Source organism: Geospiza fortis, unplaced genomic scaffold (assembly GCF_000277835.1).
Source record: "Geospiza fortis unplaced genomic scaffold, GeoFor_1.0 scaffold50, whole genome shotgun sequence".
In the NCBI taxonomy this organism is placed as follows: Eukaryota; Metazoa; Chordata; class Aves; order Passeriformes; family Thraupidae; genus Geospiza; species Geospiza fortis.
This window is the reverse complement of record NW_005054382.1, coordinates 3108279-3135243: the sequence shown is the minus strand read 5'-3', so window position 1 is coordinate 3135243 and position 26965 is coordinate 3108279. Positions and strand designations below refer to the sequence as shown.

Below are 26965 nucleotides of genomic sequence, written 5' to 3'. Positions count from 1 at the left end.
AGTGGCAGGACAGGGGGCAAAAGAAAATTTTATTATGAGGGTAGGGAGACACTGGAACAGGTTGCCTAGAGAAGTTATGGATGCTTCATCGTTGGAAGTGTTCAAGGTCAGGTTGGATTGAGCTTTGAGCTACTTGATGCAACCAGTGTTCCTTCCCATGGCATCAGGGTTGGACTGGATGGTCTTGCAAGGTCCTTTTGAACCCAAACCATTTCTTGGTGCTATGATCTGTCTGAGTAAGATCATCCAGTGGTTATCTGTGTGGTCCTAATACTTTTTCTATCCACTGCTATTAATGACACATAATAGACCGAAATAAAAAATAATTTAATGTGCCTCAACAACAGTACTAACATTTATGGAGAGTATAAGGTCCAGTATTCATGTCCATTCAAGTGAATTTTCCAAAGGAATTTAGCATCTCCAGCAATTCAGCACTGTGCTCAATTAGATCTATATTCCTTCATTACAGGGTGAGATAATAGCGATAGAATGACATATTTCTGTCACTAACAACAGGTTTGTATGCGGCTTTGCGTATGCACTTACAAATCAAACACCATTGAAACACACCAGATTTACAGAAATATGACCTCCAGCAACCCAGACTAGAAGAAAGGGATACAAATATTGTTAGTATTCAAACCGTATGGGATAAAATGACACTTGTTTTTTAACTCTTATGAATAGTCATGTTTGTTTTACACATGGCTGTTTTTCTGAAGAAATTTGTGTTTTCTTTTTAAACTCATGAAGCAAGTAAAAAAGACATGTAATTCACCTAATATCTTTCAATGTCCAGAGAGAGCCTAATGAGCTCTCAATGATCACATTTACATTTTACCCAGGAGGAAAAAAAAATGTAAATATGTTCATAAAACAGATTTCCTCTGATTTTTAAGCATGTACACATTTTCTGAATATCTTCCGTTTTTCTAATTTAAACATAGACTCTTGTAATAAAGAATAAATTCCATAGTGTCTTGAAAGTTACATTTACTACTGTTGAGAAGCAATATTTAATGTCAATACACATATATATTTTTCCTAATCCATTTAAAATCCTGACTACTGTTACTTTTTTCTTTCTCATATAAATGTCCCTGTTTTGTGCCTTTTTGCCTGAATTGCACAATTAAAAAAATAGCATTCTGACTCTTTCTTATATTTTGTTTGTTTTCAATATAAATACATAAAATAGGAGTTCACCAATGCAGATATTGCACTTTTCCCTTTAGATTTATAAAATACAGAGATGCAATGAAACCTTTTAAACCATTTATAGTGGTTTACACTCATCTGCATCCTTCAACAATGTTAGTTGTAAAAAAACAAGAGAAAACTTTTTAAAGAGATGCATTAAATAATCTTTTTTATGGATAAAAAACTACCAAGATTCTGGGTATATATGTTGTTTGACAACAACCAAAACTGAAATTTGTTTTCTTGCGTTGTAAGTTCTTCCTTTTCTGTCCTTTTGTTTGTTTGGTTGGTTTTTTTTTTGTTTTTGTTGTTGTTTTATGTGGGGGTTTTTTTTGGTTGGTTGATTTGTTTTTTCAGGTTATTTTTTGTTTGTTTGTTTGGGTGTTTCTGAATACCAATACTGCATGCATAAATATACCAAGATATCTTTTTATTTTTCTGGCTTTAAATTTAAATCTCTTTCCATCATAAAAACAATTACTCTTTTCTATTTAATGAATAATCAAAATCAGGGACAAAAAAAATTTCTCAGTACTCTGATGAACTATTAAGTTGTTGAAAAATGTGAACAGCATGAACAGATAGCTCAGCAGCAGAACTTCTGCCTTCCAAAACTGTACCTACCATGAAAATAGATCAGCTTTGTTATTAGGAAAAACAAGCTCAAAAGTCCTTGTAAAAAGACACACAAACAAAACTACTGTACCTTAGCCTGTGTATCTAAAATGCCAGAAATATGAGCATTTGAGCATTTTGTATTCTGTTCTATACAAGGTATAAGCTTTTTCACCAAGATAACAATTTTTTCTAATGTCTGCCATTTTCTGTCATTTTTCAGATTTCATTTTTTCTATTGAAAAGCAGAACCTCAAAAAAAAAGAATAAACCTTATTTTGAACAAAAGTTTGGTACATGCTATGCGCCATGATTATGGAGTTTCTTGTCTTTTTGAAGATAATGTCACTGTGCTCCTCAAATCCCCTTGATTGCCTATTACCCACAACACAAATTCCATCAGTGTGTATGGCCTTTATTTTTTGTATGTATCTCTAAAAACCAATTTGCACACAAAATTACTAAATACAGATAAATAGTAACACTTTCCTTCTTCTTGCCATTGCAAACTGTTTTAAAACCTTGAGGACTCATTCTTGATTGACTTTGTTCTTCTTTTTTGTTTTAAACATGGAATAGAAATTATTTAAGAAAAAGAAAAATATTATACATTTCCAGTTCATTTCTTTTTAAGGTGAAAGCAGTTGTCAAAAATAATGTAGTTTAGCTCAGTTTCCATTAAAAAATGGACAGAATTCAAAATCCATCATTGAGATTGTTCTGTTTTAAAATAAAAACTGAGCCAAATATCTATGATTGATCAGTAGAAAAATTCAGCAATCAACTATTTCTGTGAAAATATTTCCATGAAGAAAAGAGTCACTTACCTAAAACCCCGAGCCTGTAATTGATAGTGACAACAATGACATTTCCATAACTTGCGAGAATGCTGCCATCAATCATATTTCCAGTACCCTCCATGTAAGATCCACCATGGATGTAGACCATAACAGGTTTCTTGCTGTTCTGATCATGAATGTCTGAAAAAATTCAAGTAAGGAAAACACAATAAAGCAATAAAAACATAAGGAAAATGGCATTAGCAATTTTTAATAGTGCTTAAAATAGTCTTAATTATTTATGTTTTCAATGTCACCACCCCTATACCCACTAGCTTACACAGTTCAGGACCATCCTACAAGCCTAATATTTATAATTTAAAATTTCAAATACTATTTCCTCTAAAATGGAAACTCACTTCAAACGCATTCAGTATTACAAGAAATTTAATTTTAATAGAAATGTCTTAAAGCCTAAAAAAACAAATTATGGAATAATCTTGGTTTCTTTAGAATACTCGGCTTCAAAAATATACCAATTTAGAAATGTTTGTGCATCTAATAATAAAATTATAGTGATGATCCATACTTTCCCATTTCTTGTGGGACATAATTATTGAAATTATATTCCCAATAGTTCAGTAAGAGATAGTAGCAAAAATTCTAACTGTTCTAGTAGAAGAAATCATAGCAGACTGTTCTTTCTTTTAAACAGCCTAGGGGTTAACAGAGAGGATTTATGTGAATTTATGGTACAGATTTTTTGTATTTAAAACAAATTATGTCTTTTGTGTTGCACTTTTCCTGGTCTAGTAGCAGCTAAGCCTCAAAGAACAACCTTGAGTCAATGGATGATCTTTTGTATAAGTAGAAAATTCCTGGCTACTTTAAAAAAAATAAACAGCTGGGTCTTTAAAAGAAAGTTCAATGAAACTGACAAAACTAAAAAATTCTAAAAGAAAGTTAAATGAAATTGATATTACATATGTAAAAGTGAGTTAGAAAGATGTGCTAATCAGTGATTGGGGTATATTTGGGAGAAGGTTAATCTAAAAAGTTCAGATCTTGATGCCAGTGATGACTCCTCTATAAGGTAGAAGGCAATTCAGAGAGCTACCATTAGACGTACAGGTCTTCTACAAATAATTCAGCCTATCTGCATGGAATCAGTATACAGCACAACATACAAGGAAAAGCAGAGCCTCTGAGTATTCAACCAGGTTTTGGAAAAAATCTTTTGGATAGGCATATATTGAAGAGTGGAGAAGGGAGGTGGACAAAGAAAAAGCTGAGCTAAATACCTACAGGTGAGGGATCTGCATTTGAAAAGCTTCCAAACATCCTCCCTCCCCTCAGGCTGATTAGGAAATACTGAGATAAAAAATGTGATTACCAATGAGGTACCAGATAGTCAGTGTTTTATTTTGACTATAATATTCCTGTGTCCCACTTTTACTTTACTCCTGTGTACACCTTAAATATCGCAAATTTCCAGCTGAGTTGAGAAATGTCCAGGCTGCAATGTACACCTGTCCACTTGTCCGAGTTTAAGGCTTGTCATTGATTCTGCCTCCTTTCCAGGAAAAGATATATCCATACATGTTGTATTTTACATGTTGTACTTGAGCAGCAGAACAAAAGTTTTTGTGATAAGATCTTTTTAATTGTGGTGAGTGTAAGAGTAGTACAGCAATTAAACAGATCATTTAAAGCAATGAGGTGCATTCTAGTCAATATATTTATCTTTTTTATTGTCAGCATTTTCAGCAAAGTATATAAAATTGCTGCTTCTCTGAAGGCACAGCTAAGATCTCAAAGAACCTGAAAGCAGCAATTCTTTAACATAATTATTTGTGTTGCTGAACTCCTTTCCCTTCTCTCCCCAAAATCTCATGGAAAGATTTGTTTGCATTTAATCTTTTCTTATTACCTTATTCTACCTCAGGGTTGAATCTTTCACTGATGAAGTCAATAGAAGGTTTCCCCTTCCTCTTCAATGAGAACATTATTATTTTCAACATAAAGGAAATTAGCTCGATGCTTTATATGCTTAGATCTAAAGTGAATGCCTTTGTTAATCATGAAATCCTAACATTTTATCAATTTTTAAAAAGGTTGAATAAGTATGTGTTCATAATCTAGTATTTATCTTTAAAGCAACTTTGGTTTTGCCTGTTATTTGTCCTTTACTTTAAAATTAACTTCAGAATTTGGTATAGAAATGATTATACCATCGTTTGAAAAAAACCTATGTTGCACAGAAATAGGAAACTGATAATCAGAAAGCAACAGAGCAATTCAAGAGTACTCTGCACAGTATTTCTGTCTTGTAAGAAAAAGTGTAATTCAGCAGTGAAGGTAGTGGAGTAGAGGGCAATCAGAGTGAATCAAAGACCTGAGGTTTTTATTATGGTATTTTATATACAGACAGAGTAGCTACAATAGACCTGAACTCCCAGGAAAAGAGGTGATAGTATCCTCACTGCAGTGTGTATGATTTTAAGGGAAATAGAGAGGACATATATTTCCAAGTCATTTGAAATCATGTTAGATGGGAAAAAAAACAGGAGAAAGGACATGGAATAACATTTTGGATTGGCCAGGCCTGAGAGGATTAGTAAAGGTGTTGCTTTGAAGCCAGACCAACAAACTATCCAGGATTTTTATCTTCTCATTTAATGTGAAAATGTTTTTTTCTTAATTTGGTAAATACATGTAAACTGACAATGTAACTATAATAAAAAGGAAGGGTGAGAATAGAGGAAGGTTTCATGACTTCTTTCTATTTTGGGGCATCCTAAATAGATTTGTTGTGTCAAGGCAAGAAAAAAAATCGCTTCCATCTAAAACTTTTTGGGGTATTTCACTGTGAACTTTTAGCATTTCCTTTCAGGAAACCCAGTCCAACTTTGAAAGAAGTCAATGAAAATGATTGTTACTGATTTCAGTGGGAATGTGGTCAGAGTCCGAATGAATGCGTCTCAGAGGCTAGCTGATTACAGGAAAAACACAATAAAGCAACATCAACAGCTTCCTTTATTTTTGTGTCCTGAAATAAACCACATCCTGTGAGAAAAAAATATAAATAAGTAAATAAAAATAGCAAAGACAAAGCACAATTCAACTGTATCAATGTACAGCATGTGCACTGGGGAAACAGTGGAAGTGAAAGGAAGGATATATGTGAGTTTTTTCATGAATTTCAAACAAGTGAATATACAAAATGTGTAGGAGGGAAAAGAGCACATGCATGTTTTTAAATTCCATTTTCCCAGCCTAAGAAAGAATAGAGGGGAAAAATATGTGGTTTCAAATAACATTTATGTTACTCACTTCACACATATTTAGGAATAAATTTTACACCTATGACACGGAGAAACTGCAGTCATCTATATGCTAATTTAGATTTTAAAAAGAAAAACAATCAAAGCAAATTCTAAAGAAGAAAATAAAGAAGCACACTGATGTGAGCTTCTGCAAATAAAGGACTAAAAATCATGTTGAAATAACAGCAATAATAATAACAATAATCATTCTTATTATAACAAAAATTGAAAAGTTTATGTTCATGCATCAGGGTCAGGCTTTGAAAAAACAAAAAATACCTTCATCTTCACCACGATCATTACTGGTTATATCATCTGCGCTTTTCTTTGTGTTGGCTCCTGGGTTCATATTGAGGAGGAGAATAAAGGGAAAAAAGAGAATTCAAAACCAGCAGGTTCTCAAAAAGAAAAAAAACACCAGTACAAAAAATGTAACAAAAATGTCAAAATCTGTTACATTTGAAATTGAAAAACAAAAAAGATGCAAACTGCACATAAACATAAAATGTCAAGAAGAACAAATTGAAAATATTTGAAAAAATGTATCATATTCTGTGACAATGCAGTACTTTAGTTAAAAGTGATTTCTTCAAAAAAAATCAAATTAATGCGCTATTAAAAAAGAATAATATAAACCAAAAAAGTATGTTAAAAATTACAAAGTTATGTTTTACAGAAGAAATGCAATTTTTTTTATTCTGTTCTGTAACTTTGAGGAAATAACGCCTTGAGTTACTTTCTTCAACAACTTAACATTTTATTCATCGTCATTACAATTTATTAAGAAATAGCCACAACCTGAATTTTGGATGGAAATAACGCAAATAAAATGATTGTTTGAGTTTTACACAACTTGATTTGACCAAGACAAACCATAAAGACCTCCTTAGAATTTAATCTGTTTTCCATATGAGCAAAAAGATATTTAAAAGAAGACTGTAAACAAAAGTGAAACAGAGTTGAGTCAATGTCTATTCATGAAATTGGCCCAAAACCATCCTTTGTTGAAAATATACCTCATCTCATGCTCTTCAGAAAAGCCTAGAAATTGACTGAAAACATTTACTTACCATGATAAAGAACTTGCATTTCTCTATTAGAAGATTTAGGGAAGAATATGTTTTAATTTGTATTCAATATGCTTTCTTAAAATACTTTTGAGGTGTACACACGCACACGCACACAGGCATGCACACACACATAAATATTTATGCTCATAGGTGTCACAGCCTGTGTTTATGGGAGCAAGAGGAACTAAACATAATTTTCACCACCCCCATCCTTGGGCAATACTTCTGTTTTCTGACTAAAAAATAAAAATGCACCAAGCTATCCAAGCATTCTATTACACTGTGCTTATTCCCATAGCAAGTAGCCTTCTGTAATGTAAACAGTTACTTGATAAGAAGTGAAACACGAATAGGAAACTCAATTTATAATTTAGCTTAGAAATCAACATAGCTACTACAGAAATAAAATGGTCTAAGCATGCTAATCATTATTTTCTTGAATTTTCTTTATTTTGAGGTGTCTTTTCAATACATGCTGAAAAAGAACAGTATACTTTAACTTGTTTATGTATGAAGTCTAAATTTGTAACAGATACATCATATTTAAATAAATATTATTTACTCCTTTTATTTTCCTATTTAAATTTTACTGTTAACTATATTTATATCCCTCAAAATCCAAGGCTTCAATTAAATTTAGTCTATGATTGTAAGACAGAATGTCTTTATTATTACTAAAGTATTTAAGATTTTTTAATATATACAGTTTTAGGATCAGTGTACTTGTTTATTTGTCTTCCAGATACACATTTTCTACAGGCATTTTCTGGAAGCACGGCCACTATGTATGCAGTGATGATGATTAGTGAGAAAAAATGTGAAAAGCAGTGATTGATACTCTACCTCCTCATAAAGTCTCCATCTTCAATGCTGTTGTACAAAAGATATTGTTTATGCAGTACACCACTGGATTTATTATATATATCCAGTACGTAATTAACTAGGTAAAATATCTCTGTCAATGAAATATAGATGTTCTCCAATCCCTATATTTTTTCAAAATAGATACAGGTTCATAATCTCAGCCACCATCTGTGTTTTGTCCTTTTATTCAGTATTGTTCCAAATTACTTATAGGCCAATGAAGGTGCAATACTTTCTCAGGTGATACACAAATAAAGTTATTTTGTATTTAAATAAACAAAGTACTCAACCTTGCCCTTAAACTATTTTTGATTAATGTAAAACATTTATGAGAAATAGTTATTTATAGGCAATGAATACATACAGACACAAGTTTGAACATATATAACAAATTTCAATATTAGTTTCCCCAGGGAGGTAGTCTTTTAATTGTTTGATAAAAAATATGATCATCATATGGCAAATATAAAATCAACTACCACATATTTTTTATTTGTATGAACTTAAAAATATCAAACTCAGTGTGATCCCATATATGCAGTACCTCTAGACAAAAACTGTGTCTACAATTATTAGGACTGTAATCCCTATTTCAAGTATTTTTGAGTGAAAGAAGTAGTTGTGTCCCAGAACATTTTAATTTGGGTACTATCTCACCCCAAAATCTTCAGTACACATATCAACAACATACTGCAAGGATTTTCTCTTTAAAGTGCTTCCCAGTGTGGGAAGCACATGAAAGAAAATGGCTCAGTGTACTTCTGATAAAAACAATGCAAGTGTAATAAGAACTAGGAAAATGTGCTCACATCATGCTATTGGATATATCATCTAACAAGCTATGTGACATAATGTTATCTGTAATAATTGAAACACCCCTTATTCCATCTTTATGTTCTCCAAAGATGCAAAATATCATGTTGTAATCCATTTCCAGAAGAAATTACTATAACTTAGTATGTATTTATTTACAGTGTGAGTGGGAATGCTCTTTCTCCTACATGCTGTGAAACAATCATTTTCCTATTGGCAATTGGAATACACTTTTGTAAGTTCGTTCTTGTGTTTGAGAGGATTTTATATTCATTTTGAGATCTGGTAAGATGGATTATGTCAATGAGTTCTCAAACCAAGTTTCTGTGTTCCTATCACATTGGACTTTTTGCATACTATGGATACCAGCCATAAAATCATTATGTAATCATTAAGGCTGAAAAAGATCAAGTCCAACTGTGGCCCTAAGTACCACATCTCCATCTTTTAAATACCTCCAGGGATGGTGACTCAACAACTTCCCTGGACAGGCTGTTCTAATGCCTGACCATCCTTTCCATGAAGAAGTTTTTCCCAAAATTCAATTTAAACCCCTGCTGGTGAAACTTGAGGCCATTTCCTCTCACCCTATGCCTTGTTACTTGGAAAAAGAGACTAACCCCCAGTTGGCTACAAACTCCTTTCAGGTAGTTGCAGAGAGTGATAAAATGTCCCCTGAGCTTCATATTCTTCAAATTAAACAACTCCAGCTCTCTCAGTTGCTCCTCAGACTTGTGGCCAGATGCTTCACCACCCCTACTGTCCTCCAATAACAGAGCATTCCAGTGCCTCAATGTTCTCTTTGCAGTGAGGAACCCTGAAATGAGCACAGGATTTGAGGTGCAGCCTCACCAGGGCCGAGTACAGGGGGACCTTCACTGTCCTGGTCCTGCTGGCCATGCTATTTCTGATACAAGCCATGTGTGTGATACTGTTAGCATGAAATAGTATGTTTCTGGAAGCTTATCTTTTTGAAAGATTCATGTAATTTTTCTAAGCAATGCTCCTAAGTATTTTAGGAGGTTTTGGAGCTGCTGAAACAATTCCAACAACATCTGCTCTCCTCAGACTATCTCACACAGAGAGCAAAAATTTGAATTTTCCAACCATGCTATGGTTTTTTTTTAATAAAATGTCAATTCATTTGTCCTTAAACTTCTAAAAAAAGATGGTAGTCCCTGTCATAAGATAAAAAAGTCACTGTGCCTCTAAGGTTAGTTTAAGGTTGCATTAATCTTGGAGACTGAATGGAATCATAACTCAGAAACTCCCATTGCTCAGAAAAAAATGCCTGCCTGCAACAGCTGATTGTCCCACAGATCAACACTTCCCTCTGCTTTGGGGCTTCTTTTGCGAGTGTTCAGGGTTGGGCCAATTTTTTCCCCATATCTCATATTCTCCTTATCCCAAATCACAGGAGCAGCAATATTAACCTTCAGTTCCAATACACCAAGTAAACATAATCACTGTATTATAGGATTTGGCCCTTCTGCAGTCTAAGAACTGTTTACTCATTCATCCCACATTAAACATGGATGGTAAATTTCAACAGCAACCCAGGATCCAGAAGTAGTAGTAATGATCTAGTGCAGTAAAGACTGAATTCCTTGAGTATCTCTATTGACTAACCTGGTGTTTGACCAGAGCTCCTGGTTTGTAAAGTTTGTGTTTCACTTTTCATAATGCTGAAATGTAGCAGAAAAATATTTCAAAATATAATTAGGATGGAATTTTTTTTCCCAAATGGTCAAGACTAGGAAATATTTAATTACATATGTTAAATATGCTGTAGATAGCATAGCTCTACTGAAGAATACATTTGCATAAAGGTTCATTGTATTTTAGAAAAATATCTTATTGTTAATGACAATTACTAGAAAAATATGCAACTTTGTAATGCATATTTTAAAGGCCAGGTGACCTCTTTTCATTTGTCCTATAATTCCATTCACTGCTGAGAGAAAACAGCATGGTGTAAAGTATTACTGAACTTTGTCAAAGCTCTTTTGCAAAGGATTTTTGTCTGCCAGAAACTGCTTCTTTTTCATATGTATATATATATGTATATATGCGGTTTTGAAAACAGCTCCAGCCAATATGCAATATGGTCATAACAAAGAAGGGTTTCATGGGGGCTATTGTTTTTCCCTGTAAGAAGCACTCTAAGCAAAGCAGTTGTAAACATTAAGTCAGCAAACATCTCTAAAAGGTTTTGATTTTGAAACAATCATCAGTATGTTAATAAACTATTAAAAAGTAGCTGATTTCATTTATCTATGTATGTACAGTCACCTTGTATTCCCAGATTTGTTCCAATGCCATGCACAAATCTATCAGAAATTAAGAAGTCACCCTGCTGTAAGCATGTCCTCTGGCTCACATTTCCTTTGCATAATGAACAAAAATCTCATTCAGAAGCAAATTTTCTGGTTTTGTAAGTTGTCCCAGTTGTACTGACAATTTATGCTGCATCTTCCTCCATTCAGACAATATGAATCACATATTGTCTCAACAGAGGCAGGTCCCATGCATGCAGTTTACCACGCTTGTATATTAGGTATTCATTCTGAAGCCTCTAATGGCAGCAAAAAATCATCCACAACTGCTTAAGCTGATGCCATTTCTTTGCATTTTATTTGCAATTGCTCCATCTGTCACATACCTTTTGACCCCATTTAAATTTGGAAAAGAGCTCAGTTTTCAGAAATCACACAGCGCATTATCAGTTGTATGACCTCTCAGTTTCACATAGCACATGCTTAACCTTCTGGAAATTTCCAGCTCAAACCAAATTAATACAGGATTTAATAGATGTTATCTCAGTGATATATCTTATTTATGCAGCCATTTTAATAGAACTCTAAAGCTCTTGTTTTCCTATCCCATGAAAACTATTATAGCTTTACAATCAGGTCAAGTCAACAGTTCATTACAGTCTCAAGAGAGCATCAGTCAAACAAAATTTCCTTTCAGCATTTATCCTAAGACTGGTTGGAAAACTTTGCTTTGAGTCTCACCTAGTGTGCAATACTTGACACATTTCATGTCCAAAAAAGGGTTCCATCACTGGTGCAGTTTGGCTGCCATAACACTGCACCTGCCTCATCCCTGTGGCAAGGCTCTCCAGCTGCCTTTATAGTTGTAACAAGAAGTTCTAATTTGGCAGCTGAAGAAAGCTCAAATGAGGCATTTGACACTTCAAACACAGTGAAAAAAAAAGATTGTCTAGAATTTCAGCTTGTTAAAGTGACGTAGAAATGACTGTGGATGCCCTATGTTAAGGAAAGACCATAAAAGCAGGCAATATATCTACATACCTGCTGTTTGGAAGCCTGTTCATTTAATCAAAGAAAGAAAAATAAATTCATATTTACTAGATTTAAATAACTATTATTCTTAACTCTTTACTTAATAATTTCAACATGTGTGTGTAACTGTGTGTGAGTGTGCACATGTAAGCAAATATGTACATATAAATGTACATGAAAAATCTCTCTACAGCTAATCAGCTTCCAGAAAGAAACCACTTTTATCTTCTGGCACTCCTTTCCCATAATCATGTCTAAATTAAGTTATAATACATCAATAATTTGCATAACTCCAGCAAACACCCATATTTGATGATTTCAGTGCAGTCCTTAGCCATAAATTAGATGTCATCTCTTTCCTTAATAATATGAAGACTTAGACCTACTGTTCTACATAGTTTTCAATGTGAAATTCAATGGAAGCTCAGAAATTTGCTTAAATTTGCCTGAATGAAATGTGTTTAGTTTTGTTTTAATTCCTATATTATCACTGAGTAGCAGAAGACAGACTATTAAAGTAGACATTATTCTAATGCCATTAGTAACAACAAAACAAAACCATTTGGGTTGCAAGTGCTAGCTCTGTGAAGCAGCAACATTTAACCAAGGAACATGCAGTACAATTGAATTCATCCTCTTAATCACTCCAGCTGCAACACACAAAAAGTTTACTGCAATTCCAGAGAAAACACATAGATGTTGTATATCCAGGAAATGTTCCCTTTTAAGAAAAGGGAATTAAAGGACAATTTTGTTTGGTATCCATAACTGGATGGACTGTAAGGAAGATCAGCTGAAATTTCTACAGTTTTGTGTGTTCCATGCATCAGGGAGGATTAAATCAAAAAGAAAATGCAGTTTCACAAGCTTTTTCAAATAGTTTCAGAGGACAAATAAAAAAAATCAGTTGAAAAAGAAAAATTCTGAGGTTGAAAAAGAGGCTGCATAAAAAGTATGGGATTGTTATATTACCTCAACTCTGTACTCTATGTTGCCTATAGGTTTCAGTTACATAAAAAGCTTTTTTCACTATACTTCAAAGTTTTCCTATATACTTCATTTTTGGAAAGTGAGCAATGTATTTCAAAAAGATTGTTAAAAATATGTCTATGATGAATATAAACACTGAAACTTATAGTGTACACATGGTATAGTTCCTGAAAGAAACACACCTAAATATTATTTCTTTTTCTAAAAATATTTGCATTTACTTAGATTGTATTTATTCTTTCCGGAAAAGAATTCATAAAAAGACTAGATTTTATATTTAACCCCTGTTAATTCATTTTGGCACAATTCATACTTCCTAAAATAGTTCTGAATAAAAATTTCCAAGAATAATAATTTTTAAATCTATTGATTTAACACTAAACATATTGTTTTCATTCATATTAGTATTAGTAAAATTATTATTATTTTAGAGGAGTCATAAAATAGAAATGAGGTAGGCAGATCAATTCACTAATAGTTTTTATAAGGGTTTTTGTCATGCAAGTTACACCATAACTAGAACTTACCATCTTCTAAATATACTGCATTACTTTGACAAAACAATCCATAATGGCTCAAAAGAAAGAGGGCATTGTGAAGCCTATCCTTTCAGTGACCTCCAACAGATATGAGGAGTGTTCCTTGCACTTCCAGTGTAACTGAATCTGCTTTATTTTATGGAAAACTGGAATAAGCCTGCAATGCTTACTGATTCAATAATGAAAGACTAATTAAAACCATAAAACTATCATACAGTTATATTAATTCCAAAAGAAGCACATATTTTTCAGTACAAGCATCCTCTGAAACACTGTCAGTATGAAAGCATAGCAGTGACCTCAAATAACTGGCATTTCTCTGCTGAAGTGATGCACTTGTGAAAGTGTGAATGTAGTAAAGCTGTATCCTAGATTCAGCTGGGATAGAATTAATTTTCTTCATAGTAACTTATACAGTGTGGTATTTTGAATTTAGAATGAGAATTATGTTGATAACACACTGATGTTTTAGTTGTTACTGAGTAATGCTTGGCTTAAGTTAAGGACTGCTCAGTTTCCTGCGCTCTGCTGGTGCACAAGAAGCCAGAGGAGCATGGTAGGATCTATAAATCCCACTGCAAAATTTGTTCAGATGTATATTAAACCTGTACTGCCAAGTCAGTGAGAGCAAGACAAGAGCTGAGTGCAATTAGCTGCAGAGTGGAAAAAGGTTGTTGGCATGACGAGTACACTACAATTAAGTTGCCAATAATGTATACGACTTCTAAATTAGAAGATAATTCAACATTTATTATTAGTCAAAATTCCCAAACCTAGATGCACCTACATTCTACTTAATGTAGACAAGTAGAATTTGCGAAGAATTTGCAAAGAATTCACTAATGTTGGCTTAATACTACTTATAACTAAAGGGTGATTACTTTCAAATAAACTTAAGAGAAGTACCTATGTGCCATTTACAATGACTGTGAATTTGCCCTCTTTGCAGACAACTGAACACTGCAAGCACACGCTCTATTTGGTGAAGCTGTTTGTGCAAATTCTCCCTTTGGGCATTTGTAGGCACCACTGGAAGCTGTGAACTGAATAATCAACTCTTAAGAAAACATCTAATTATACGATGCAGCTATTTAATTCTTCATTTTGAAGACTAGTTCAATTTGTGGTTTCCTTTAGAGAATTCAGAGAGTAATTGTGTTTGTTATGCCAATGGATCCTGTGAAACTGTAATTTTATTCCATTGTGATAGATAATAGTTTGGCACCATATTTTGATGTTTACTGGATCTTTGACCTCTTAGTTTTTATTTGGAAATCTTGGGAGTATTAGTTACAGGTAAATAGAAGGTCCATATGAAACATCCAATGGAGATAAAAGATTTTTTGGGTTTTTGGGATTTTTTTGGTTGATTGGTTTGGTTTTAGCATATAGCCATGTTTTCAGGTTTTTTCCCTACTACATTTTAATGACATATTCATCTACACACAATAATGCATTAAATCTTACTGGGATTAATAATACCAAATCAACTAAACAATTAGACTACCAAATAATTAAGTTGCTAATAAAAAGAGTGTAATTTTAAAAGATGGAATAAAATATACTGTAGCCATTTCTGGGAAAATCACATCTAAGTTGTATATGATGAAAAGTTTTACAATGTAAAATATGAATATTTAATTAATCTAATACTTCCCAAAATACTATAGGCACATAAAAGATTTTCCCTAGAACTGAATAACAGATGTGTAGAAAAAGATAGAACATTGAATATTAAGTTCATATAAATATTTTATTCATTATTACTCAGTACTGAAAATGTATATGACTTCTCAAAACAGAAATTAGTGTCGCTATCCCAAACAACTGGCAATACCTTTTTGCCATCAACTTGGTAAGATTTTTTTGTTTTCACAGAAAGATTTTAGAGAAGAGGGATGAGGAAGGGGAAAGCACAGACAAAACCTGCAGCATTCTGTATTATTTACAGTTTAACTGCTTTCAAGCATTAGTTTTGGGTATATTATGAAGCTGTGATATTTTATCTATAATATTAAAGAAGAACACAGACCATTTTGATTCATGCACACTATATAATTATTAATTATATTAAACTAACCTCAAAACTGGTGGTTAGAATCATGATTTAAACTCATAATTCAGCAACACAGCACTGAGCTCACTAGTATCTGATACATCTAAAACTCATTATTTGAAAATATCAGTTGGTTTGGAATAATTTGTGGATTATATATCTGTGCTGGTGGAAAAATCTTTTGTCTATTAAACAAACTGGATGAGAACTCCAGTATCTCATTTTGGCTTTCCATTTTGCAATGTTCCAGGCATAATTCACATTTTGTACTTTCAGCGTTGGGGCTCATGCTTTATTCAAAATTTAGAAAGGAATAACAGTGGCTTGTCAATTATAATTATCTGACAGATGTAGGAAATTAGAAGCAAGTAATAAAAAACCCTTTTTGATGTAAATACTATAGAGAATGTGCCATTTGATACAATACAATATAATGGAATGATATAATATCAATATTGTATAATATGATTTACTATTCCATCTGAAGAAAGGCAAGTTAAATTTTGCATTTTATAAGAATTATATATGAACTACATGGAGTTAGATGTGAAATAAAACAGCTCATGTATGCAACTACTTCTGAGAAATTGAATTCCAGTCATCTTTGACTAAATATAAGTAGTCCTTGTGAAAAGGAACAGGTCAAGTTTTTCTTCTTTTGATTTATTTAAGCAATATTATTGTAGATTTGCTGATGTTATTTGTTGTCATATGCACCTTCAAGTCCTACCGAAAAAAAAAAAAATTGTTCTGTATTTATATTCAGCTGCAGAAGAGAGCTGAATGTTTCCTTTTCTCAATCAGTGCAATTTACAATTTAAAACACCTACCATCTCTTTGAGGAAATTAACTATAATTGGCACTCTGTTGAAGGTCACTGACAAAAGGACTTAGTGAGGTTTTCTGAAGGTAAAATTGGCACAACATCAGTCCAAATTATACCTGCCTGTATGCTGTTGTTAGTCTGTCAGTCATACCAGGACTGAAATACACTTACACGAACAAACCAGAACACCACAGCCAACTTTCCAACTACTTATGGCAACAAGAAGAAGGTATCAGATGTAAAACCACAGTAAAAACAGATTGCTGTGATCAAATCTGTCAGGGTTTCCTCCTGGCACCAACCAAACCTCCTGTCCAAGGTCAAAGCCTCCTGACAAATGCCACGTAGTGTAGCAGATGAACTTACCTGTGCCTTTAAACTCTCCCCTCCCCTCTAAAGAACACTCAGTCTCTGCCAACTGTTTTTCTCCTGAGGCATAATTTGAAAGGAAGAAAACCACCAGGTGAAAGGTGATTTCTGTAGTAGCTGTTCCTCAGCTGGGCAGCTGCCAAAAGGCAAATTCCATTAGTTCCACTCTATGTGTATGTGGTTGTATGTGTGTGTCTGTGTGACATTTGCCAAGTTCTCACACCTATGCTTTAGGCTTTCATGCCTAGATCCTTTAGCAAAAGAGGAAAAATCTGAGAATGTCCTTTGAGCTGTGTTTTGCTTTTCAGGCACCACTGTGGGTAATTTCCTACTTCTTATCAGTAAGCCCTGATAAAATTTGCCATAGAAAGTGGAGAAAGGAAAAGAAAATCATCTGCACATTATTCCTGACTAATCCAGTCTCTTTCCATGATTTTTATGGGATAAGGGAAAAGCTATGGATGTCATCTATCTCTGCTTCTGAAAGCTCTTTTGAATAGTTCCAAACAACAATCTTGCTCATAAATTGGGGAGATAAATATTTGATGGAAAGGCTGTTGAGATGGAATAAGAATTGACTCCATGGTTGCTGAAAAAATAGTCAAGAGCTAATAGTCCAAGTGGAAACCAGTAACACCTTAAGGGTCTGTACTAGTCCCAATAGTATGGAATATCCCTGTCAACGACACAGGAGGATTGAGTGCACCATCAATAAGTTTGTGGACAGCACCAAGCTGTGTGGTACAGTTGGCACATGGAAGAGAAGGGCTGCCAATGAGAGGGACCTTGGCAGGCTTGAACAGTCAGCCAGTGTGATCCTCATGAAATTAAACAAAGCCCAGTGCAAGGTCCTGCACCTGGGTCTGGACATTCCAGCATCAGTAGAGAATGGCGAAGAATGGATTGAGAAGCAGCCCTGAAGAGAAAGATTTTGGAATACTGGGGGGTGAAAAAATTGAACATGAGATGTCAGTTTGGCTTGCAGCCCAGAAAACAAATCAAAACCTTGGCTGCATAAAACTAAGCATGTTCACCATTACTGAGGGCTGTGGTTTTATTTTGCATGTTTTCTAAAATCTATGACACATTCAGTTTGGAACAAGTTTAATAATTCTTGCAACAAATGTATTATGGGACATTCTACAAAATTGCATATAGAGTTCTGTGCAAACAACGTTCTACATTTTAGCATTTCAAAATAAACCCCTGCTGTCATCCATATTTTAACTCTGGTGTTATAATTTCCCTCATGATCAAAGTGCACTGCCCTTCTCTGCCCCATATTGACTTTACCACATTTCATTTTAGTATCTCATTTCACAGGTCTCTACATAAATTTCCCTTGGAAGCTTATTACAGATTTTTGTAAAAAGCAGCAATTCCAGTAACAACCCTTGATTTGTGATTCAGACCCTTGCCTTTGAAAATAGACTTCAAATTCATTAATATCAGCAGTAGGGTACAAACAAGATCATTAAAGTAATTGATAATGTTCCTTCTGTCATGAGTAGCTCTCAGATTTTCACACCAAGAAACCAACATCCTCTGACAAGTTATTTTCTTCCAACTCTTCCTTCTTTCCTTTGCGTGTTTTTGCATCATCTGACACCATTCTTTCTCTTTACAGTGGTTAAGCCTTCTAAAGTGATGTTTTTATCTTTTCCAGGATACTGCTTAACTGCCACAATATGTACTTTGCTGCCTCTGCTTGTTTTGGTTGGGGTAGAGATAATATTCTTTCCAATAGCTTGCATGGGTTATGTTTTGGATTTGTTCTGGAAACAGTGCTGGTAACACAGGGATGTTTGAGCTATTGCTGAGCAGAGCTTGCACAGTCAAGATCTTTTCTGCCTCTCACCCCACCCTACTCCACCAGCATGAGGGCCAGGGATGCACAAGGAGCTGGGAGGGGACACAGCAAGGGACAGAAGACCCCAACTGACCCAAGGGACATCCCCCACCATATGGCTTCATGCTCAGCATATAAAGTAGGGCACGAAGGAGGAAGGCAGGGGGATGTTCAGTGGTGACATTTGTCTCTCAAAGTCACTGTTGCACGTGACAGATCCTGGCTTTCAAGGGAGGGCTGAACAACAGCCTGCAAATGGGAAGCAGTGAATGAATCCCTTGTTTTGCTTTGCCTGTGTTCACAGCTTTTGCTTTATCTATTAAACTCCTTATCTCAACCCATCAATTTTCTCACTTTTACCCTTTTGATACAATCCTTCATCCCACTACAGGAGGAATGAGTGAGCATGTGAGTGAGCTGGCTGGGGTTTACCATGACAACGCCCTAGAATATCAAAATTAATTCAATCTCACACTCTCTTCAGTTATTCTCCATCTTTCAGCATTCAGTAATAATTGAATGCTATTGCAGTTTCTCTGACTGAATTCTTGTTAATATCACCTTGTTCTATTCCGTATTTTTCTCTAGGTCTCTAGTTTTACAAGAAGCAACAAGACATGCATTTCTCTCAGTCAGGAATTAGAGATGTCTAAAAGAGAGTTAAACAAGTCATATTTTGATAAATTGAACTGTCGGAAGAATAATTACTACCACCTACATGCCTAGATGCATTAATTATAAACCAGTATGTTATCCCCAGAAAGGGGTTGAGAACAAAATTATTGATTTGCCAGTGAAGTGCTTCAGTATCTAATAAAATAAATTACTATAAGAGATTAGTAAGAATATACAATATAGATATTAAAATCAAGAAAAAAAGTTACTGTAGCCTAAGGAAAACAGTTATTAGAAACATCATAGAGCATTCATATACATACACAGAAAATAATCCATAGCTCTCTTTAAAGAACAAACATCACTCTTTTATCTGCTAGAAATCTTGATTTAAAAAAAAAAAAAGTTGATAAAATTTATTTAGGTTTTCACAAAAGACCTGTCAAAAAACATTTTCCATGAGATATTGAGAACATAATTATTTACAGAGAAAGAGGCAATGTCATGGATTAAAAACAAGATACACAGGGTATCTTATATTGTAACCAGAGGTCAATTTTCAAACTAGCATAAGATTAATGATCTAGTGAAATATTCTATATAATAATCTGAGGTTTTTTAATATTCTGTTAATGATCTGGAAAAGAGGATGAATTATCATATTGTACAATTTTCTAGACATAGAAACTACACAAGCCAAGGCTAGAAAGAATATTAATATCTTAAAAGACAATTTATAAATCTAAGGAAATGACGGAGCTCTGTTTTTTAAACTTAAGGAGCCATGTTTTTAACTCCAGTCACACAAACATCTACATGCCTGTGAGATATGAGCTATTCACTCTGCAGTCTGTGGAGACAAGCAATGCTTGCCCCAGTTTGAGACAATTTCAAACAAGATGTACTTCTTTCTCTTTTTTAATTTCTGAATAAAAAAAAAAAAAAACAGCACTGAGCTGAACATACTTCTTAAGTAGTATGTTTGAAAACTAATATGGCAATAACTGGAGACAGATATGTAATTGTTAGATTCAATTCTTTAAAGAATTATCCAAAATTTCCAGAGAAAAATCTTAGGCATTACTCTAGACATAGCCATGAAAACCTTAAAAAAAATTGCCAAATGCAACACCCAGAATATCAAAGCAAAGCATGAAATTATTCTGAAAATACAGAAATATTGTCCATCAATGTATAATAACCAGGTATAGCAGGTTTTATCAGGAATGATACATTTACATCCAGATTCTTTTTTATACAGCATCTAGCAGAAAGCCTTCCATCAGTGCTCTATATTTCTGGAAGACAAAAATTATTTTGTATGTGAAGAGATTCAGTTAGAATCCTCAATTACATCCAGAGATCAGAAAAAATAACAAGAATTATAAGATTTCTGAATTGTTCCTTTACAGAGCTCATGTATGAAGAAAGCCAAATTTTCTGTGAAAATAGTGTTGAATTCCTTTAAAGAATTGAATATATTTACAATCTATTAATCTTTAACAACTCAAAACCAATAAATACTTCAAAAAAGTGACAAAGACATAATGCAATAAAATACCAAATATTTATTAGCATTTGGTACTATTATTAGCATTTAAGTACGTTACACCATATAGCTGGCACCAACAACTCAAAAAAAGGCAAAACACACAGGTATGTGTAATTTAACTGAGATAAGTGGGACTGATTTGTGTTCACAATAAAAGTTATGGGGCAGAGATGGTGAATTGTGTGTTTCATGGCATAGATCAATCACCACATTCTCTGGCAAGAAATCACAGTGAAGTTCAGCTCACACAGAAGTCTCTTGCACCATCGGGATTCCTTACTCTGATGTATGAGAGGACTGACAGCTTGAAAGAAAGGAACACAATAAAAATATTTTGTGTGGTCCTAAAACACTTTCAGCCTCAGTATTTAATGGTGTTGTGGAGAAAACTGACTTTTCTAACAATATAATTATTTAAGATGTGGTAGCAGTGAAATGCTAAATTGATATTAGGATCAAAGAAGGACTAGTTACTGTCCCTAGTTCTCACAAATGGATCAGAGAATCCTAGAATTAGGTTTCCAAGAGGGTTGGTTTTGTTCCTGTTGATTTTATTCAACCTTTAAAGTTTGCTATATTATTTGATCATGCTCTGTTTCATCTTTATGATCATGAAAGGAATATATTTTATTAGGGGATAAAATGTGGGCTTCTCTTCACTCTTAAAAAATTACATGTGCTTCATATTTTTCTAAAAATAGACTTTCTCAAAGCATCAAAGCCAATCACACAATTACTTGTACACAAGTACATAAAAGAATTGCATTTCAATTTCTAAGGTTAATTAAAATTTGCAGCATATGTGCCTGCTAACTTAGTTTCAGAATGGACACTAATAAAAGGAACATACAAAAGTCTGTCCTGAAAGCAGCAATGGTAATAGGAAGCCACTGTCACAAGACAAAGCACCCTAACATCTACACAGAAGACAGGCTGAACTGATTCAGAGCTGCAGTGATGTTGCAAAAAATGCACCAAGTTTTAAGAGAATTTTTTTTTTTTTAAAGGCACGAGCCTGGCACAGCTGCCCACATACAACTGGCATTGCAAATCAAAGATGTTTCAACCTATGGTTTGGCTACACAATTTTAAAATTGGAATAAATAATTTTTACCCTTCAGACCTGTGAAACATTGTTAAACACAGCTGGACTACTTTTAAATTTTCACCAGAAATCTATGATAACTGACAGAGAGCAACTGTACCTATATATGTATATAGAATTAAAATAACATCTCTTTTAAGGATTGAGGCTCTATAATTAGAAAGGAAATTATTAGTATAACTAAGGATAAGATTTAGAATTAGCATTAGAATTAGAATTAGAAGAATAAGAAAAGAATAAGAATAAGAATAAGAATAAGAATAAGAATAAGAATAAGAATAAGAATAAGAATAAGAATAAGAAATGCGGATTCACAGACTCAAAAGAGGGATTGGTTATTAACTACTAGACCATGAATGACAGTTCATTCCTAGAAATGAGCAGAGGGAGAGAAGGGAATGCTGATGTTTCTTTAAATCTCCAATGTATCACGACGCTTACATCATGCTGCGCGGGGTTACATCATGTTACGACTCGTGATGTAACCCGTCGCAATGCAATGCACACATCGCATTCAGTCAGCACTTTTTCAGCCTGTCCACATGATCACTGTGGCCAAGAGAGGTTTGCTTGAGTTAATCAAAATTATTGTATTTCTGTGGTATTTATGGTTGGTCATGAATAGAAACTTTCTCGGCTTAAGAAAACACAGGAAGGAAAACAGAGCTAAAAAGCATCCTAAATATAAGAAAGGCAAATGTGTAAAACATGCAGGGAGGCTTGGTCTGATGATGATGTGAAAAGCCACCCACATGAATATATTATATAGTAAACTTAGGAGCAAGTAAATCAGGGGAGAAATACCAGATGGATCACTCTCGCTATAAGCATATTTCCTCTTTAAATATAAAATATATCCATGTGTTCAGTCAGGAGGTTGTGCTTTCGTGGAGGGGAAAGGGTGCCTTTTTTTGCCTTTTTTTTTTTTATGCAATGTGGTAAGTAGAACTTTAAGGCAGGACTTAAGAGTAACCTTTTCCTACATTGTATGAATACTGTGCTCTTGTGCTTCCCCCAAACCAGGCTTCAGCTTAGGTTTTAGCAACAATTTCTATGCAGAACCGGCCGCTGAATGTATCAGAACAGTGTCATTGACAGTGTCTCCAATGTGCATGCAGCAGCCAAATTGTGGTTGATGATGGAGCTGGTGCCCAGCAGAGTATTCAAATAGCTGGAACAGCAGAAGCAACTGTGATTAGAGACAAATATTGCATACCAAAGTTGCCTAATTATTTAAGACTAAAGCCAAACAAGTCTAATCTTTGTCTCACCTTATTCCTTCCTTTCTTTTCTTAGTCTAGCCTTAATGCTAGTCCCTAAAGATTGAGCAGAAGCATCAGAATATAGGTATGGGAAATTTTTATTAGTATTGTCATTTTGAAAATATGATAGATCTTTAAATGCATGGTTGAAGATTTCCCTTGTCATAGGCCACAGTAAGTTTGCTATTTCCTACTTTTTTTTACACTATTCCTTGGAAAGCACTCTTTTCTCTAAACACTTATACATAGGAAAGGTAAACAGCAAACTCACAGCACTATTTTTTTAATTAATCCTATACTCCATAATATTTATGTTTTGATGGAGGAATAGCCATGGCATAGGATGCAAAAAAACTGGTAAGGAGAGTATGATGTCATATGCTGCATTGCTGCTTTTTCTCCTATAAAATTTGAGCAAAAATTATGTCAAATTATGTCTACTGGAAACTTTGTATTTTCACTGTTGTTTTTATGTTGTTTTAATGTTTCTTCCATTCTGTCTATCTTTGCAATAGGGATATACAGAGGATGCAGAGTCCTGGTGATTTTCCACTCTGTCCATCTTGCACACACAGCTTGCTCAAACGCACGTGCATAAAATCAGATAATATCAATTTCTGTCGAAGAACTGAATGTAAATGGAATAATTTTGTACGGTTGATCTTCAATTTAGATGTGGAAATGTATTCTCTTCCATTGGCAGTTATAGTCATGAAAACATTTACCATTTCTTGACTAAATCCCACCCTTTCTGTCATAGACTATAACTCCATTGGCAGTTATAGTCATGAAAACATTTACCATTTCTTGACTAAATCCCACCCTTTCTGTCATCAGCTTATAACTGTCTTCTTGCTAGAAGCTAATTCAACTGCACATGTGATTTCTTCAGAGCTTATCTCAGACAAAAATGTGTCAAGTTAACAAAGAGCGACTCTTTAAACTGATAAAGCTAAAACACTCTGACTGAAATAGGTTAGGAGACAATCATTTGACTAGCTTCACAAGCAGAGGCAGAAATTGCTGCACTGGAGGGTGGCAAGCAGTGACTTTCTTTGCTGGCACAGCTGCAGTATGAAGAGGATTCATCCGCACCTCTGAAATACTTAAGCAGGTGAGAAGTGACTGGCAGAGAAGGAAGGATTAAGAATTTACTGGAGAGAGATAAACACTAATTTAATCTCTAAGAGTGAAGTTAGAAAGCAGAGTGGTATTATGCCATCAGGAAGCAGGAACCACAATTGATAAAGCAGCAGATGCCAATGAAGGCACTCAATACAACTGTTTCTCAAAAAATATGTGACTCAAAATTGCCAAAGAAGCATTTAATCTCACTTATTTTTATATCCTACCTAGTTCTTCACCTTTAATGACAAGACAAATCAAATTCCCCTATAGTAAAATAATACTGATTAAGTGCTTGGAATCAGATCACAACACAAAGTGACTAACTATAACTGACAGAATAAAGAGAAAGACATTTCTGGAATGGAATCTTGATCCCAATACTCCAGAAAAGTCTATATATGTATCAGACATATGGCCTCTCTGAAATCAGGTCAAACTAGAGGCAGTTTTACTGCAAGTGGCATTACAATCTTAAATGACCCATTCTAAAGGAGAACAAAAACAAAACCAATGTAAATACAGTGGTGTAGGCAGAGTGATTGTATTAATACAGGTAGGTTTACATGGAGAATATAATCTTCAGATGCTGTGTTTGAGCAGCATTCAATTTTTAATGCTGCTGTGTTAAAATAATTGAATCCCTGAAGCAGGAAGTGAAGAAAAAGGAGACTGAGCTTGAAGGTTGTTCCTAAGCCACTATAACTTCCAGGGCTCCTTCTGGGACAATGCTAATTATGAATCATCTTTCACTCCAGGTTTTGCCTAAGGCACAATATAGCTATAAATAAATATTCATATCATTGAATCCAGCAAAGGATCATTTTTTCTAAAGCAAGAATGTTCCTAAGCAACTCTGAATCAGGTCAGAATCCCATAAACATTAAGTAAACTGAAACAGCTTCCTTTGCAGATTATGAAAAGCTTTTAAGGGAAAAGTTTAGGTTTTATGGATGAACTTGCTCTAAGGCTTATGCTAAATAAGCCAACTACATTTCCTCATAATCACTAAGACAATTTATTCTGTAATTTTCTACCACCTTACTGACAAGCACTATGTTCTTTCTGCACCCAAGGAGCAAGGATTCACAACATGACAAACTAAGTTAAAATAATCAGGCTTCTGCTATTAAGGAATAAGTGGAGTGTTTCAGTAGAATGAAAACTTCAGCAGTTTTGTCACACACAAGAGAAGTCTTTGGTAAAATTATGTACCCTGGCATAAAAAAATGATTTGCAAGTAGATAAGTATGTTTTGCCTTTTATTTTTTTTCTGATACACAGTTTTACAGATATTTGTTTATAGTCACATTCATGTATTTTCAAACTAACCTCATAGTCAAATTTAATTGAAACTGAGGTACCTAAATCGTTGAGCAGGTCCATGTGCAATCTAATAATGCCTTAAAAGTTCCAGTCTCACGTAGTTTTGAAACCACTACATATTTTTTGCGTAACATGATTCACTATCTTGAATGCTGTAAATATACACTTTTCATCATGATTTATCTTAAATCATCACATTGTCATTATTTTCACTGCTGTTATACTGAAGTCCTAAACCCTATTTAAAACATGACAATCTTACTGTTTATTGCACTTGTAGAAATGCATCTTCATATAAGCAGCAAAAGAAGCCACTGACTTTAACATAGGCAGAGATTACATTCAATAGCTTTATGAAACAATATGTCTTGTTTCCACACAAAATACCATTATTATTTTGGGTAGATGGAGTGAGATGATGACTATTTTGTTGATCCATTTGCTGAAACAAGGCAGTATTGGGGAAAATGTAGGCCTCTGGCAGCTTAGGAAAAACGAACTAGTAAAGGAAAAATGAGCACATTAGCAACTTGCCTTCTCAACCCTCATTATGTTTAGTATCTGCTCTTTTCTGAAATGCATTTGATTGCATGTGCACATAAATGTGTGCTTCTGGATCCTAAAAGGGCTAACAGGTAGCACAGAGGGAAACAGGTTATTTAATCCTTGCTTTACTCTCAATACAAAGAAATATAATGTGAGCTTTGCTGAAAGACCTTTTAGGGTGACTGTCATATGTATTCTAAAAATGTTGCTAGAATGACAGACCATATATATATGCTTGTTCCACTGCTTATACACATGCTGCAAATGTAAACCTGGAAATGATATGAAGGAAAGCATGAGTTTAATGGAGAGCTATTATCTCAAGTCCACCTGCCATTTGAAAGAAAAATATTGAATTTTTACATGAAGAAACAAACTTGTGGTAACTCATTGCTTCTGATAGTCCATTCAAATAAGTGGGATACCTATAAATATACAGAAGTTAAATGCCAGGGACTGAATTCTGAAGAAGCTTCTTTAACAGCAAAACTTGGTCCAAAAATCAATGACAAGCCTTTAAATAAATAAATAATAAATAAATAATATTAAGCCTTTAAAAGTTCCAGCATTAAAATCCCTTTCCAATGTTGTCATACATGACTGGAAGAGAATATGCAGAAAGCAGACAGCATGTTAGATTAAGAGGAGCTTAATTAACAGTTCAGGAAATTGAAAAAAAAAAAAAAAAACAACAAAAAAAACCAAACTATGTTTCCATGAAACCTCCAGTAAGATCTAGGTTATTATGTGAGTGCAAAGAAGAAGATGCATGTTCTTTTTTACTACATCCCTTTTTTCCTTAGTTGCCTTGGACCCCACTAAAATTC

The 26965-nt window shown here is 34.1% G+C and overlaps 1 protein-coding gene across 2 annotated transcripts in view; it reads right to left on the bottom strand.

The window, feature by feature from the left end:
- NLGN4X (neuroligin 4 X-linked) overlaps positions 1-26965 on the bottom strand; it is a 159498-nt gene that overhangs the window by 59943 nt on the left and 72590 nt on the right. Inside the window, exons 4-5 of one of the 2 annotated variants that reach the window (XM_031060404.1) lie at positions 6203-6262; positions 2646-2798 (exon numbers count right to left, since the gene is read on the bottom strand). In XM_031060404.1, the coding sequence (XP_030916264.1) occupies positions 2646-2798; positions 6203-6262 (213 nt within the window). The remainder of the gene's footprint in view (positions 1-2645; positions 2799-6202; positions 6263-26965) is intronic. The other variant, XM_005425175.2, reaches the window with a different exon arrangement.